Source organism: Pelobates fuscus, chromosome 12, assembly GCF_036172605.1.
Source record: "Pelobates fuscus isolate aPelFus1 chromosome 12, aPelFus1.pri, whole genome shotgun sequence".
NCBI classification, from domain to species: Eukaryota; Metazoa; Chordata; class Amphibia; order Anura; family Pelobatidae; genus Pelobates; species Pelobates fuscus.
In genome coordinates this window covers 49,096,301-49,115,035 of record NC_086328.1, presented here as the reverse complement: position 1 = coordinate 49,115,035, position 18,735 = coordinate 49,096,301, and the positions used below count along the sequence as shown (strand labels likewise).

The following is an 18,735-nucleotide window of genomic DNA, read 5'->3' as shown; positions in this document are numbered from 1 at the left end:
CTGACCCATCCCCTGTAGTTTGTGTGGTGGGCTCTGTGCAGGGCTGGACTGGCTGTGTATTGGAGTCAGTCTGTGGGGGACTCTCTGGCATTTCCACGGCCCTGTTGTACCCGGGCGGCGCCATTTTAGGAGCAGGCTGCCGCTGAAGCATGTGCCCGATGTGCTGTGCCCCTGATGGTGTGTGTGGGGGCGATTTTGGGGGTCTGCGTCCCATCCCTGCGGCTGTTGTGGCCTGCCCTGCCAGCCCCTGCTCTCCCGTTGTACCTGGTGTAGTGAAGGTGCCAAACAGAGCCTCCAGGTCCAGGCTCTGGGTAGCGTGGTAGGCCCCGGTCTTCCTCTTTTTCTTTGGCGCTTTGGCCGCTTGGAAGAACGGCATATGTCTTGCCGGGTGCGTGGTCTCGGTGCCCCCGGGTGAGTCGCTTGGTGCTGCGGGTTTTTAGGGGTAGTTTTAGGGGTTTTTCTCCCCGTTTGGCTCAGAGCTACCGCGGCTTGCGTCCGCTCTGTTCAGGCGCAGGCTCCGCCCCCGTGCTCACTTAAATTTGAGTGGTTCATGTAAGATATTTTATCCTTTTCCATCAAACCTATAATTACCACAATGTTGTAAATTGCAATTTCCCCCTTTGCTCAGTGAAGAAGAAGTGATCTTTCAATAAGTATAATGTAATGTAATGTAATCTATATATTTACTCGCAATTTTGCCATTAGAAGGTATAGATTGAATCTATACTTATCTAAGGGTGAACTAGCCTTCCAAACAAATGATAGCTTCACTTTAAAGGAACACACCATTCTAAAATGGTTTGACTATTACAATGGGAAGGCAAGTGGCAAATGTGTGAGACCTGGTAATGAGTTTATATGAGCAAGTTACAAAAGGTATTATTTCCAAAAACCTGTTATCACACAAATGAAACAAAGAAGCACTGCACTCACATTCCACCCTCCAATAGCCACTCACTTGCTCAATAGGTGCTTCGTTCAGTGGGATAGCACGATCAAACAATCACTAAAATACATGAAAGATTTAATAAACACAAGTCCACAATTAGGACTAAACAAATGGATCTCCCAGTGCCAATTCACTTCTTGACTTGTGGTCACAACATTGCTCAATTATGATTCCTAGTCATTGACCATGTACCACCATTAAGAAGAAGAGGAAACCGTAAAATAACGATACAGAGAATGGAGGCTTATGGGATACAAACTTCAGATACAATTTGACCATAGTGTCTGAATAAGGAGTTTTTAATTAATTGTTATTTCTATAATATAGAATTGATTATGCCATGATTAATTTACATGTCTCCCTTTTATATTTTTACAGCTAAGGAACAGTATATTCCTGATCCAATATTATTTTCCCACTTACGCACCTGGGTTAATGTAGTTTAACATTAATGATTATGGTATCAACATTTGCATTCTCTTTATACTTTTCTATTTAAAATTAAAATTTTGTACAATATTCTCTATGCCATTATATGCACATTTCTTGAGCTAAAGGATTGTGCTCCATGTTTGCATTTCGTGGCCACCCTTAATTGTCCAAAGGGGGTGGTCACAAGACTGAGTGATTAAATACAAATCTGTACATTATTTTTAAAATGCACGATTAATGCTTTTGGGAGCTGAAATGTCATTTTATACCTGAATATACTTTACACCAACAAGCACAAATCCACCATTACCTGTTAGTACACAGTCACCCAACTCATGTCTCAAATAACCTTAGAATTTTAACAATGTAAATATATGCAATTTCATTTTCAGAAGATCCAAAGTTAATGTCAATTAAAAGTACCTAGCAATACTTCACATTACTTTTTATTTCACAATACTCACTTTTAGAGAATGTCAATATGAGATGCCATTTTGACTGCTCTAATATTATTAGATTTTAGAGAATTTAACTCCGTTCCATAAAATGTAAGCTCTTTGTCAACACAGAGAAATCACCTGCCTATGAGAGGATTTCCAGCTGCCATCTCGTCCTTGAGTAGGTACCTGCTTTTGTTTACCATTCTGCTATTCATATTTGGAAAATGATAATCTAACTCGCAAAATGCTACTATGCAAGAGGGGAGGAATGCTGTTCATTTAACTATCTCCAAGGAAAACGTTATTCTTCATCATGCAGAGTTTAATTACACTTGCACACCACACAGCAAATTATACATTAAACAGTCGGGAGAGGGAGCATACACCTGGTGGTATATATACAGTGCATTCAGAGAATATTTGGACCTGTTTGGTTTTTTTATGTTGCAGTCTCATGCTACAGTTGTTTAATTTATTTTGTTTTCACACCAATTTACACTCAATATTTCATAATTAAAAAGAACACAAACCTATTTTTGACAGAAAAACACAAATATTGCATTGATATAAGTCAGATTTTAGTACTCAGTACTTTGTTGAAGCCCCTTTGGCAGAGATTACAGCTTTATGTCTTTTTGGCTATGATGTGACAAGCTTCTCACACCTGGATTTAGGTAGTACTGCCATTTATTTCTGTAGATCCTCTTATTCTCTGTCGTGTTGGATGGGGACTATGGGTGGATAGCCATTTTCAGGTCTCTCCCGAGATGTTCAATTCTGGGCTTTCACATAGTTGTTCATAAGCCTTGCATTGTCTTAACTGTATGCTTAGGATCACTGTTAGAAGGTGAACCTTTGGCCCAGTCTGAGGTCCTGAGTTCTCTGGACCAGGTTTTTATTAAGGAGATCTCTGTATTTTTCTACGTTGAGCTTTCCCTCACCTCTGACATGTTTCCTGGTCTATGCCTTGCAAATCACCCCCAAAGCATGATGCTACCACCAACTTGGTTCATCATTGGGATGGTATTGTGCAAGTGACAAGCAGTACCTGGCTTCCTGCAGACATGATGCTTTGAATTGAGGCCAAAACAGTTCAATCTTCATTTCAACAGACCAAAAAATCTTGTTGCTCAAAGTCTAAAAGGCTTTTAGGGCCTCTTTGCATATTTCAAGCTGGCTTTCATGTGTCTTGCAGTGAAGAAAGGGTTCTGTCTGGCCAGTCTACCATAAAGACCAGATTATTCTGCAGGCAATTAAGATTGACCATCCTGATTTCCCCAGCAAACAATTCAAACATTTTGCAGCATATTCTGCAGGCAATTATGGTACACTTCAATCAAGATTGAGGATCCCTTGTGCTTTATGCATTTTTTAAATTAAACTAATTATTCTACAACTATTAGTATATTTCTTGAACCTATTTCACATATTTGTATATGCATTATTCATTTTTAAAAACATAGATTTTAACTCTATACATTCCAATCACAGAGTCCCTCCTCCCACCCTCGCTCCCATCTTTCCTTATTGCATGATCCTGCAGCTGCCTCTAATCTTAACTATTTAATTCCTTTACAAACTCCACTATATTTAAATATTTCCATGATCTCTGGACATTACTTCCAGTTATTAGTATTATTTTGTATATAGCACTAACAAATACCTCCAGCAACCTTATATGCCAACACCCCATTATTACCTTTAGAATGTAATCTTGTTAAGTGCTTTGTATGAAAGTACTGCAAATGCGAGCTTGTCAGTTGATGGGTAGGGTCTTCTGTTTCATTATGTGTTTATAACATATCCCTCTATTGTACAGCAAAGTGGAATATGTTCGTGCTATATGAATACCAAATAATAATAAAAGGTGGAGTGTTGCAGGTGGATACATTTCTCACACCTCCACAAATTATCTTTGGAGCTCACTCAGAGTGACCATTGAGTTCAAGGCCCATCTCCCCCAATTGCTTGTGGCAATACTTACCTGCAACACACACTGAGCTGCTCATCTCTAGCCGCACATACAGAAACCTGTAGAGGAATACATACTTACACACTCAGTGCCAGCAAATGGCTCCTCTGCATTTGCCGGTGCCAAGCCACTGATCTCTGCACATAGAAGTTCAGACATTGCCTGCTCCAAGGGTGCATCCTTATATAGATCTGAAAATGATGTCACGCCCACCCTTTAAGAGACCACGTTATCTAGGCAACTCTAAAATGTTTGGAGTCACAGAGATGACGTGGACCAATTAGAAAACAGGTGAACCTATTTAGAGTATGTTTAGGACTTTACACATTGCCCTATCATGAGTTATGCTTAGGTCCACGTTTCGTGCTTGTGCGACTCTCTTGTGATTTATGGTTATTGACTTTGGCTTCGTTATTACTCTGTTAACCTCTGGTATCCTGACCTGGCTTGTATATTGACCTGTGCATTTCTGACATCCTGACCTGGCTTTGATATTGACATGTGTATTCCTATTATCTGGACCTGGCTTGTTTTTTCCCCATGTATTCATATTTCTGAATTCCTGACTTTTATTCTCTCTTGTAATACGTTAAGTCTGGCCAAGCTAAGGCCCAGCAACCCTCACTTTGTGGGTATCCTCTTTCATGTGTGTAAGGGTAATGGCAACTATGACAGTGCTCAGTTTGGCCGGGCAGCCAGCTCTAGGAAGAGTTCTAATTGTTCCAAGTCAATTAATAATTATGGAAGCCACTTGGCTCTTGGGTAAACTGCAATGCATAATTCATCTGTAGCCTCCCCAGATCTGTGCCTCAACATAATACTGTCTCTGAGCTCTGCTCAGTTCCTTTGACGTCATGGCTTGGTTTGTGTTGAATTTATAGCTGTGACTCTTTTTATTCAGGTGTGTGTCTTTCCAAATCATGTCCAATCAATTGACCTTACCAGAGATATACTCCAAGTGTAAAAATAAGGGATGCATCTGAGATAAATTCCAAGTGTCATAGCAAAGGGTCTGAATACTTACATCAATGTAATAGTTCAGTTTTTGTTTTCTTTTTAGTAAATGTAAAAAGTTTGAAAAATAATCGGGATTTTGATTTTTCATGGGGTATTTACCCTGATCAGTCATAACCAATCACTGACAGGTGAAGGGAATAACACTGATTATATTGTAACAAAGGCACCTGTAGAGGTGTGGGATATATTAGGCAGCAAAAATGGACAAGCTCAAAAATTTGTGTGACTGACAAATAGTGATGGCTATACAACTGGGTCCGATCATCTCCAAAACGCATGTCTTGTGTGGTGTGTTCCTGGTATGCAGTGGTTAACACCTACCAAAAGTGGTGCAAGGAAGGATAATTGGTTAACCAGCATCAGGATCATTAGCACACAAGGGTCACTGATATACGTGAGAATCAAAGGCTAGCCCGCATGGTCCAATCACACACAAGAGCTACTGCACCTCAAATTGCTGAAAACATTTTGCTAGCCATAATAGAAAGTTGTCATAAAACTCAAAACTCAAGATTTGCTGTATATGGTGCTGCATAGCCACAGACCCCTGTCCACCACCGAAAACGCCTTCAATCGTGAGCATCAGAACTGGACAACGAATCAATGGAAAAAGGTTGTCTGGGTTGATGCATCATGTTTTCCTTCAGACCAGGTGGATGGCCAGGTGAGTGTGCTTCGCTTACCTAGATAAGAGATGGCAGCAGGATTCACTATGGGAAGAAAGCAGTCCAATGATCTGGGCAATATTCTGCTGGAAACCCTGGGTCCTTGCATTAATGTCAATGTAACTTTGGCACGTACCACCTAGAGATTGTTGCAGATTGTTGCCTTCATGGCAATGGTGAACACTAATGGCAGTGGCCTCTTTCAGCTGCATAATGCACCCTGCCACACTGCAAAAAATTGTACAGGAATGGTTTGAGGAACATGATGACAAAGATGTTGCTTTAGCCTCCAAATTCCCTGGATCTCAATCCCATTGAGCAATTGTGGGTTGTGCTGGATCAACAAATCTGAACCATGGAGGCTCAGCGTCACAACTTGTAAGTTTTAAATGATCTGCTGCTAATTTCTTGGAGCCAGATGCCATAGTACACATTAAGTGGCCTTTTGGTGTACATGCTTCATCAGAGCTGCTTTGGCAGCATGTAGGGGACGTACACTATTAGGGATGTGCATGGGCAAAAAATTTGGTTAAGTTCGGCATTCCGAAATTCAGCATCTTGGCAATTCGGTTCGGCACTTCCAAAATTCGGGTAAGTGTAGGGTAAGGATTAGTGTAGGGTTAGGAGTACCCCTAACCCTACTCTTAACCCTACTCCTAACCCAACCCAGCCCTAACCCAACTCTAACCCTACCCCAACTCCTATCCCAGCCCCAATCCTACCCCTACCTGTTTTGACACTTTTCAGAAGTCCAAAACAGTTCGGCAATTCTGTTCGGCACTTCGGAAGCATCCAAATGTCCGAAATTAGTCTAAATTTCCATTCGGTCCGAACCGAATTGCACGTTTAGACACTATATTAGGCAGATGGTTTTAATGTTGTATCTGATCAGTATATGGGGTATTGCATTTATACTAAACTGAAAAACAAATTAAGCAATTTTAGCATATAGCTGCAACATAACAAATGTGAAAAACATGTATTATTTACGTTTTTCATTTGGTTTTCATGTACTGTGAAGAATACACCTACAAGCAAAAGATATAGAAAGTCAATATACCTCAGTACAGCATTGTGGTATTTCTGTCATAATGAGTGAGTTTGAAGAGGCCTTTTGGATGGAGTGAACAGTGAAGGTATGATAAATCCAAGTGTTACAGGAATTCCTGGAGGTTAAATAGAAAACAGACAGTAGAGATATGTAGCTCGTCCATCAGAGGATGTCAATGAGAAAACCCAGAAGAAGAGGTATGCACTCAAAGTACAGTTGAAATAAGTATAATCTTTGTCTATACTCGGGAGTATTTATTGCGTCTGTATGTTGTTATATATGTGAGTGTATGCATTTATGTGTACACCTGTGCCTGTCAATGGATGTGGTGTCTGTGAGTGAGTGCCTACATTTCTGGTTGAGTGTATGCATGTCTGTGTCAATGTTTGTTATCGTGTATGTGTGGACTTTAGTGTGTATTTGTACCTGGACATGTTTGACTCTGAATGTGTCAGATGGTTTATCAGTTTAACTTTTATTTATCCTGGGAATAAATAATGAATGCACATTGTGCTTTTCTTTTTTTTATTACAGTTCAGCTGGCTGGGGGTCATGCGAGGTAAAACCCAACAACAGTATTTTGATTCTGTGTTCAAATTATCATCTTAAATATATTTATGTGTGAGTATGTGTATAAAAACAAAGTCAAAGAGAAATAATTACTATGTCCGTGTAAGTATGTGTCCGTGTAAGTATGTGTAGTGTTGGCAAATATGTTTATGGCATACATTTTTTCCATGTTTAAGCAGGTGTGTGTATCTACAGGTATATATACACATGTATATCCAGTCCTCATATGGGATTGGTCTTAAAAATCTTTCCCTCCAAACAGAGAACTTAAAGAACATCAAAATACAGTGTACAAAAGCTACATCTAAATATTTATAAGGAAGGCCTCTCAGTCCTCTGATGTTGAAACAAATCTCCTTCTTCCAGTTCCAGAAAGCTTTTCTTAAAAGAAAAATATAAAAATAAAAAAATGCTGAAGATTTTGTTGCATTTTGAAGATTAAATATTAGCCTTAGTGGGGGGCGGGGCCGGACCGCCGAGCTGGATGGCCGCAAGATAGATCAGCTCCAACAACTTAGCTAAATTTCAACCGTGAAACTATGATCCTGGAAGGCAATACTGACCCGCAGCGGCAGCTCTCGATGAGTGTGGGACACTGGATCCAGGGAGAGGCTGGCTCCTTGAGCTGCAGTCCCTTGGAGGAGAGACCTTCGTTACCCCGGTGGAGGCCTACTCCGGCGGTGAGCGGGACAGACGGCCGCTGCTCCGCTATCCCGCCTAACGGTGCCCACCCAGGGACCTAAGCACACGAGGTACCGGCCCCGTTTCCCCCCCTCTGGGCCGGGGGGGTGATCCCGGCCCACACCCCGGGGCCCCGACCGCTACAAAGCATTCAGGGCAAAAGCGACATCACCATTGTGACCCGCAGCATCCATTAAAGATGGCGGAGGCCACGTGCGCCAGAGCCTATGGAGAGGGACAAACTTTCTCCCTGCACCACTTGAAACCAGAATGGCTCACAGACATCGCCAGACTTAACACCCGCAGCAGCCAGCCTGGCACACAAACACAAGCGCCCAAGCATGATGCACACCTTATGGCACCCACCATCAGACACTGGAGCCAAGCGGAGGGGGCAGAGACACAGCCTAGCGCCACACATCGCCCACACAAACCAGCCTCCCATGCTAGATGCTGCAAATCACCCATAAACAGCCATAAAGTATCACCCATCGAAAACTCCTCAACGACCCTGGACCCGACGTACAGACCAGCTTCTTCCACTGCTAACCGGGCGCAGAGATCCGAAATGCCTCACTGTGATACAGAAGCCCAGGACAACAACGGAGGGCATCAGGGGCATGCATCACCAACCTGAGCAACCAACTCTGCCAAGGACATTTTACCTACTACAACACACTTCTCTTCCCGAGCCTTGCAATCGGCTGACCGGTGACTCTCTAATGGGCATAAGCCTCCTGTCTAATTCTTAAGCGTTGAAAGTGTTTAGATAGCCACCAGTAGATGTACCATGCCCTTGTGTATATGCTATATAGTTATTAACTTAATTTTGTCAGCTGGCATTGTGCAGGGACCAGTGATGAGGTGAATTTTAAGCTCTAGACCCAGCCTGTTCTCCGTCTCATGTGTTACATAAAGCATAGTTCTCCATGTGTAATGTGCTATATACACAGCTTTACCTTCATTATGATGTAAAACGCCAAAATAGTGCTGCCAATATCGTATTATACTGTTGTTCAGCATACTGAATGTCGCCAGCCTGGGACCCCACTGGGGCTTACTCTTGTTTCCAATCTTTACTTACCACTCTAATTAATTTGCCTTAGACCTTCTCAGACAAAGCTCTATTTGCCCTAACTTACTGATGAAAGCAGGTCTTAAGATATCAACTGTTGTTATTCTCTATAATATAAAAATGTGCTGTCTTGTTATGCCATGTCAATGTTTGTTACTGCATTGCTTGCTCCAGCTGTCGTGGCGAAGCAAAGCTGTTTGTTATTCTAAGCACAAATAAAATAAAGAATTTAAAAAAAAAAAATATTAGCCTTAGTACATAAAGATGTAAGTCAAAACCTATTTGAATACATGGCAATACCTTGCTGCAGCTTTTGATTGACATTTTACACCGTTGAATTCAATTTGCCATTTGCCCAGTCTTCCCATTTAATATCACTTTATTTTGTTTATATCATGTTACTTTTGAAATTCAACCTGTTACAGAGTTAAATACCTGTCAATGCGGCATACAGGACAATTAACAATTGTAAAAATTTAACTTGCCTAATTTCTAGCAAAACATTTTTAAGAACAGGTAAAATAAGCTGGTTGATGTTGGCAAGGGGGCTACAGAAAAAAAAGAGGAGACAGAGGAAAAAAGAGATTTGAACAAAAAAAGGTTGACAGAAAGCCACAACGCCTGGTCCAGCATGAATTCCTTACTCCTCTTATCTGCACCCTCACAGTACTTTGCCAGAGGAACTTGGACAATGAAATCAATTAATGTTTCTCAATAAGATTGTCCAAACTTTGCTAAACTATTCAGATTTTTCATGTAGCATGGCTACAAGCTTTCTCATATTAAGGATAAACCTGCTGATGGGTTTATTTAAATTTTCTATCATTTCACTACAAAAATCTATTAATAGAGTGAAATTTCTCATTGAGTAGTGTGGACCAGTTGTCTGTGGATATCAGGATGTGGAGACACTGGTCTGCTACATGTGGAGATACAAACCTTCCATCCTACAGCCCCTAAAGCACAGAAGCACCACAACAAGTAAAGGTGGTGATAGTGTGGCTGACAGTCCACGGGCTTTGTGAAAAAGTTTCTGCCCAATCCTCCTTCTCCGTATCTCTCACCAAGCAACAAGCATTTTGAATGATTTTCCCAGATATGCAACCATCACAAGATTGTGCTCAACTATGTCAGACTTCCTAGAGAACTGTTTGACCCATTATTTAAATGTTTTTGTATTTTAAGCATAACAGGAACAAGAAGAATGTCAAGTAAAGGGGATAATTTGTTGTTTACAGCCATTAGCATGTCCTTAAATCTGCATTGTTGACACAATCACAAGACGCATTTGAATGATGAGCTGTATGGAGTTCCCCTGGGAGCCACATGACTTCCCTCATACAGACAGTGGACTCCAATGAATCCTTTAAAAACCTCCCAATATTATTGAAGACATTTTTCAAGTGCCAGTATGGTAATTTCAGTGGTTTTGAAGGTGTGGAACAAATTTTAAAACCGTGTTAAGAGAGTATCCCTGCCCCCTACCTCAATTGAACTATTTTAATTTACCTAATGCCTCATTTTTTTCCAGTACTGACATAGTGCTATCACTTCCCCATTAACAATTCTTAACGTCTTGAAGTTATTTTTACATTTGTTCTACATGCACACATATTTAAATATTAGGGCAATAAAGGTTCTTTTTACTTGGGAAACAAAAACTTGAGAATTTTCCACTGGTTGCACACTTTTTAAGCAAGTTATCAGACAAAACACAAACATAGGGATATAGTGTATCGTGATTAAGTGCCATAAGTAGATGACTGTTTTAGACTTGTGGCATCCAGTAAAGTAATGTGGAAGCTTTTTGTGTGTATGTTCATATTATAAATACATTTTGGATAATTAATTTGGAGAATAAACATAATGGAGAAATATTAGATTAAATTCAGTGGTTTTACATCACGAACGCATATATGTGCATATACAGTTGTAATCAAAATTATTCAACCCCCAAAATCAGGTTTATTGTCAACATTTACAGACTTTCAGCCGTTTGAAATGAACAAATCAAACAAAAGCAACCTATTAACTAAAATGCAACTTATAAAGACTTCTCCAGTCTCATAATTATTCAACCCTTTCGAGGCTAGCATCTTTAGTACTTAGTAGGACACTCTTTTGCTGTTATGACCTGCTGCAAATGAGATGAATTTAGTAGACAGTTGGCAGTGAGAGTAGGACCTGCCAAAGATGGGGTACATTGACGTTTGTGGCAGGCTTATGCAATGTATGATCATATAGTGTAACTAAACCCCCATTATTTTTTGCCTAGATTAGGTGTTTTTAATAAAACTAGTCAAATCTGTCAGCATCAAAGTAGCTGTTTAGTTGATAAGTGAGTGCTCTGGATTTCTATTTTTACTATATATATATATATATATATATATATATATATATATATATATATATATATATATATATATATATATATATAGTTATTCATTTATACACAGTATATATTTTCAATGTGTTATTTTGTACTATATTAGAAATATTAGAGCTGATGTGAATGAATATATTTACTTAAGCTAGACATGCACAGAGTAAGTGAAGGGACTTCACAGTTTAATTCTCTCTAGCACAACTGCAATATTGCTCATCTAGACATCTAATTTAGACTTGTCCTGCTCATTTTTCAATAACTTGCTGTTAGATTGCTTTTAGACGTGAACATACCACACAATCATTACAAATGCCGCAAGCACGCAGCTTCAGGACAAAATGCTTCTTTATGATCACCACCCAATTTTCTACATGTACACCAATTATCTCTTTGGTTGGTTCTGCACCTGTTACTTTACTTATTGAACAGTTGTTGTGTTCTCACTTGCTATGAAAAGTAATAAACTTATCAGGAGAGATGCCACGGAACAAGGTCCCAAAAGATTAAAGTCCATAGGTTCAACATAAAAATGGGATATTTTAATGGAAAATTATGCTAGTTTAGAAGAGTTTGATCCCACAGAAACAAAGAGCGTTTATGAGTCACTTTGGCTTTTGATTAAAATTTTAAAACACAAGACTCTAATTTGGGATATCTCTTTATGGCAAAGAAAAGGCGATGTCCATTTTGAATTGTCATAATATGTTTCTTCCATCACTGATGCACAGTAAAGTCTTGTTAATATTACATTCGAGTTAAATCACAGAGATGCTGTACCATTTAGCCATAGTAGCAACAAGCAATGTTTGCAACTGCTCTCTATTTTTTATACCTCTCCTCACCCACCATCACCGATGTTCTTATCGTTTCACCTCAATATCTAATAACTAGTTCTCTCTTCAGAACTAAACAGTGTAAATGTACCAAACTTTTACACTGCAACTAACTAGACTTTAAAGGTACACCCCAACCACTACAGATGGCTTGACAACTTAACTGAGTCCTCCAAGTGACGATTATATCCTCTAATGGAGTTGGAAGCTGGAACACTGAGCTAAGCCCTTTGGACTACTGGAAAGTTGCAAACAGTTTGGCTACTTACCCTGTGAGGACACAAGAGCACATCTGGTAAGTGCTCAAACGCTCATAGCTCTGGTGGATATGTTGCTATGAACGTTTCTTTAATTCTTTTTTGATCCAAAGACTACTTCTTCCAACCAGCTCTCTTTTTTGACTCTATCAGAAAATGGTACGTTTCTTCTAGTTAGTATACACCCATTGTGTTTGTTAACTGTGCAAATATTATTTTACTGCAGTCTTCTATCTACCAATATGTTTGTTTAAAGTTAAACTTAATGAAAGGCACATTGGGAAGCAGATTGGTTTTGGCCAACAGCTTGATTCCCATGGCCAAAAGAAGGACATCTCACCACTTTAGCACCAATACTGGAATTTAAATTAGCTTTCTGATATCTTTTGGACGTTTCTTGCCCACTGAACTTATTCTTTTAGTTTTTCTGGTTTTCTTATTTTCCAGCCAGGGATTACACACAAACTGAACCACCAAAATCTCTATTTTTATGTAGTCAAAGACATAGGAAATGTGTTACCACGACCCCTATTGTGTGCAACACGATTACTAGCACAGTATATTGCATCCTTCTGCACTTTAGCTCACATCTAGTACTGTTTATAAAAATTGAACTAGACATGTCCCTGGAAATGTGTGCTCTGGTAAATTACTAGGGTAGCAAAAGCAATATTTCCTGTGAGAAAAATTGTAAAAGAGCACCAGTTTTCTCTAGAGAGCCTCAATGCAGGAACAACAAACATGACTGAAGAAAAAAAAAAAAAAAAAGATAGCAAACCCATAAGGATGAAACAATGAGAAATAAAAGTTACAAATTATTCCTTCTTAATAAATAATGACACGATTTTTCATTTTCATTATCTAGCCCTGACAAAGCTTTTTTTCTTAAATTTCCACTTATTGGAGTATATGTCAGTTTTAGTCATTACATGTGTATTTAAAGCACTGTGAACACGAGGGTAAGATAATATTTTGAGGGTTGCAAGCTCCTGTTCCTAACTGCACATGCTGGCCAGGGAGATGGAGCCAGAGTCATATGTACTTACTGTCAATGCTTGCTTAACGAGTTGCAGAGAGAAGCCAGCAGATATCATTGATCTTCTGGCTTGGGTTTGAGCCCGAACGTTCCTTACGTTGGATAATTGCTTGTGACAATCTCTCCATGTGATAGCAAATAAAAAGCAAACTCTAACTAGTTCAGGTCTCTGCTTTCACTTACATTTGAGTAATTTTAGAGGCGTTTTACTACATATATGTAAAGGAAATATTAGTAAATCCACAGGAAAATTATTGCAAGAACACTCCAGGCTACAGTTTTAAGAAAAAAAAACATATATATATATATATATATATATACAAAAACAGAAAAAAATCTTGCACTCCAACAAAACGATAAATTGGTACCTGGTGCTCTGGTAGCAAAAATAATATATCCAAGTAAATACCGGCACTCCAGGAATTTTCAATAATATAAGTTTTCTTTATTCAGTTCAGGACGTCAACGTTTCAGCTCCTCATGGAGCTTTCATCAGGACAACGTTGTCCTGATGAAAGCTCCATGAGGAGCTGAAACGTTGACGTCCTGAACTGAATAAAGAAAACTTATATTATTGAAAATTCCTGGAGTGCCGGTATTTACTTGGATATATATATATATATATATATATATATATATATATATATATAAAAAAATAAATATTTCACAAATCAAATGTAAAGTAAAAATAAAGATAAAATGATTATCTACATCTGCAAATCTACTTCAGCAAGGATGTGAAAACGGAAGTCATCCAAGCCTAGTCCTTCCAACATGTGCAAAACTTAACATTTAGCCATATGGGCCTCAATTTAATTAGCGCTGATCATGTTTATTGGTAGTTATTGGCTCCCGATAATCAATTTATCAGTTTGGAACAATGAAATTACTGCCGGCAAGAGTAAATAATTATTGGTTTTAATATTTAAACCAATACCAATGTACTACACACTATAAATACACACTAGCATATGGACAAGCAATAGCCCCTGTGCTGCCACCCATGGACATTGGGTGGGATTGAAATTCAAATATTGGGGAGTGGATAGATCACGGTCTCCCCTGAAGGCTCTATTAAATAAAAAAAAGCAGGGTGGAATATCCAAGTATCCCACCCAGCCTCCACCAATGGGCTAATATAATAAATGGAGAGCCCAAGTGTCCCATGGGCTGTACATAAGGGCTATTTGAAAAATACAGAATGGGGATGGGAGTAGACATGACTTTATCTTCTCCATTCATGCACACAACCTCTTAATGCTAGTTGAAAAATTCCCTCTACCAAACTTAACAGCCCTCCTCTGATTCTTAACAGGCATATTATCCATAACAATAACAGTTATCTAACAATTTGATTTTAACCATATCTGTAACTTTTTTGGATACAAAGTTCTGGGCTCCCAGGTACACTCAGTTTGGCTTACACGATAATGATTTCCAGTTGTGAAATAGCTGGGTATGTACCAGCTGTGATAGCTGTTTAAATAGCCTCACCTCAGGATCATAGGTTAATTTCCCAGCAGGACAGACTGAGCCTTTCATACGTTTAAGTTAGGTGAAATGAGTTCCAATAAGTTGCGTATTAAGAACATCTGTATTCCAGGACATACTTGAAATAGGAGGAAATCACAATATATCCTTCCTGGAATAATGCTTTGATATTATGATTATTGTAATGTGTGTTTCACGTTAGTAATACAATAATGTAGGAATTGGGCAAGTTTCTTCTTCAAGTAACGTAGACAGGATGCTTTCGTTGATGTGGAATATAGCTCTGAATATTGTAAAATCAAATATTGTCTAATCATTTGATTTACATACACTGGTCTGTAAGCAGCTGTATATTTTTTAAGCTGGAACATTAAAGAGCACTATGGGTGTATATTACTACTAAATCTCAAAAACCTTTCTGAGCTTTTATGAAGCAGTACGAGATGTTAAAAGACATGTAGGGCATTATGTTAATACCATGGGACAAGTGTGACAAGAACAATATTCAATATTAGTAATCTTAAAAATGGTAGCGAGAGCAAAAAACTAAGTGCAAGAGAGTACTGAGAACAGACAACAGCTCAAATAGCTTGCCTTTTGGTGGGTCCCTGTTTAGATTTCAAGCTGGTTTTAGCTCATCTTGTGCCATTACAACTTAAAAATGTTGTTTTGTTAAAACAAATATATTTATAAAAGATATAAAGAGAGGGGCCAATATACCATAGATTGTAAGCTCTTTCGAGCAGGGCCTTCTTCACCCTGTGTTTCTGTTGTAGTCTGTATGTAAAAAATGTTTTTGTCATATTTCCCCATTTTATAATTGTAAAGCACTGCAGAATCTGTTGGAGCTGAATAATTTCTAATAATATTGATAATATTAAGTCAAATGTACAATGTGATGTTTCTAGTCTAAAAAAATGTAAAAGTGGCATTTTATACAAAGAGTTGACTATTCACAAAGTTGTATACAGCACATTTACTTTTAAAAATAAAAAGCACACACAATTGAGAGTACACAATACACAATAAATGAAAAAAAAAAAGTCATTGAGTAGGAAGGGCTTCTCAAAAGGCAATAGAGCTATTGTTATCCAGTTTGCAGTGATAAACTTATCTCTGGTGATAGAATCCAGCTCCAAATCTGTTTACAATAATTCATAAAGCTTCCCTTGAGAATTCACGTCTTACAGTTTATCCCTGATCACTCTACCTTTGGACCCTTGCAGTTGTCCCTTACTCCCTCCACCTGCACCCGTCACAGCTGAATTGTCTAATGCTGAATTTGAGTACTGTAAGAAATGGAAAAATAAGATCTGTAAAGGTGTAATTTATTGTTTGCTTCCTCCACAAACCAGGCTGGAGTTGTTATGCTGTTTAAAACCGCATTCCTTCATATCACCTTAAACCCTTCATTGACAGAAAGGCCCTTGGGACCCCGGTAAGAGAAGAGAAGGGAAAATGCTTAATGGTTTTACTATAGCACTGTGCACTTCTTTTTTTGGAAGTTCTCAGAATAGTGTTATAAGCCTGAAGGCACCTTCATTTGAATGAACCAAAGGGAACCTTACGGCTTAGCACGGTTTAGTACATCTAGCACAAATTTTTTTTCAGGAGACCACTTATGTTGGCAGATTGTTTATTCTGAGTTTGCAAAGTGACTTTCTCACTGAAGATTTCCCTTCTATTCGGATAGGGAGCAAGATTAAAATCCAAAAGCATTTGCATGACTTCAAAAGAGTTGCTGTGACTCTTATGCTTGCACCAAAAATGACGCTTACTTAGTCTTCCATCAGGCTTTCTAGTTTTGAAATTATGCTACTGAGGTCAAATGGTAGAGGCATGGAAGTGTCCTCGTCTGTCCAGTGTGGGCGACATACTGGTGCTTCATCCCGAGGCAAAGTCTTTGCTAATTTGCAGCAGCACCTTCAAAAACAAAATATATAGATTGTGAGAGGTACACATAGTTACATGCATGACTATTCAAAGGAAAATAGCAAATACAAAAAAATATAGTAAAATAATAGAGTATGTCAAAATTGGAAACATTCGAGATTAATATAAGGTGCGGAACATACCTAGATCATAATGAATGGTCGTTATCTAAAAAGAGGAACTGGATCTAATTTTTTTTTACAAAAATAATACTCTGATTTAATAATCAAACCTAGTAATGATTTACATCCTGAATTCTGCAAAAGGAAGGTTTAAGTGTTTTTTTAATGCACAATATTTTGAGCTCCAGATAATTTCACCTACATAATTTGGTAACAGAAAGGCTTGTAGATTTATAGATGACTAATAAAGTGCTAAACTGATATTTACTATGAGGATTGGGGAAAAGGGTAGATGTACAGACATTTGGAACAATTCAGTGTAAGTCGTTTTTGAATGCCTTTTGCTCTTGGTTGCCAGTCCAAGTGGTATGCGGTAGAACATAGGCGAAGTACAGAGGAAACTTGGTAATGATACTTGTAGTTCTGCAGAGGCATGCTTGCAGTCAACATATGACTGGATGTTGGGCAAGTATTTTATTACAACTTTTTAATATCCATGTTTTTCCCCCAAGTTTTCAAATGTATTATCAAAAACCATATAAAAAATAATGATAGCTAAAGCATGAAAACATGTGAAACGTGCAGAATGCATGAAATAAACAAAATATACATGGAAAAAAAAAGCTTGGGAAAGTAATGCAGATAAGAATTACATTTTTATTAACTACACAAAACTCAATTCTGCTATGGCAATGTATGGGTTACATATTTGCCGAGAACAGTGGTCCTCTGTCATGTAATTATGACAGACTCCCATAAAAGTCATCTTATTACTATGATGAAAAAAATATATTTAACCTATTTGCACCATAAAATAAAATTTTTGGACAGACCAGGGAACATATACACACTCGCTTAGGTCCTCATGTTTATACCTGTTGCATGCCTACGGGAGAGACTCCATAGTTCATACTGTCTATTGCAATACAGACGATAACAATCTTTACTTTTCAAAATCCTGGGTCGATGGTTTGGTCAAAGAACAAAAACAAATGAAAACTTGGCTTTCAAAAACTCTTAGCTGAACAAGGGTTTATTGCTTGGAGATTTTCTGCATATATTTTTCCTTATGATCGGAACATATATTTATCCAAATATATATACAGAATTTAAGAATTAACAAATACATTAAAACACTGTCCTACATTCTTGTGAAATTTTACATCTTTTAACATTTGCTTGATCCTATTTTGAATCCAAACATATAATTATCCAAATAGCTTGTAGAATGAAGTATGGCTCCCTTTTGCTAAATTGTATTCATTATTTTAATTGCCATGCTTGGTCCCTGTCATATTCAGGGAATAGCAATGGTCTGAGTGAAATATGTTGCTAGAATCTTTACGTGGCGATATATTATGATCTGTTGTACTGGTGCAGACAATTTACTTACAAAGAATCTATTACAGAATACTTTAGATACAATACACTTCCTTTGAAAATATAACCTAATATATAACTCCAACTAAACCTGACTTATTTGGAAGAATGCCACCATAAAATACATAATACCCAATGTATAAATATATAGCATCAACAGTAATATTCCATCGAATCTCCATTTAGTCGCATCAGAGCAAAACTGAAACCAGACCAAAACCCCCCCCCAATGAAAATTGATTCAGTAAAGACCTATGAATTAATTCTTCCTAATGCAATACTACATGCAATCAAAATAGAATTCCTAAAATATTATACATGGCATCACGTATATATCAATCATTCCTTCAGTTTAATCTGCAATCAGCCATGGATATGATTAGTACCAATATAATCAGTTAATGAAACATTTCTGGATCACATATCACAATCTATTAAAAAGGAAA

At 38.2% G+C, this 18,735-nt stretch overlaps 1 protein-coding gene across 1 annotated transcript in view; it reads right to left on the bottom strand.

The window, feature by feature from the left end:
- Nucleotides 1-16,167: 16,167 nt before the first annotated feature.
- The window catches only part of FTO (FTO alpha-ketoglutarate dependent dioxygenase), a 291,304-nt gene continuing 288,736 nt past the window's right edge, over nucleotides 16,168-18,735 (bottom strand). The window contains exon 9 of the mRNA XM_063437686.1: nucleotides 16,168-16,778. Coding sequence (XP_063293756.1) covers nucleotides 16,634-16,778 — 145 coding nt within the window. The 3' untranslated portion in view covers nucleotides 16,168-16,633. The remainder of the gene's footprint in view (nucleotides 16,779-18,735) is intronic.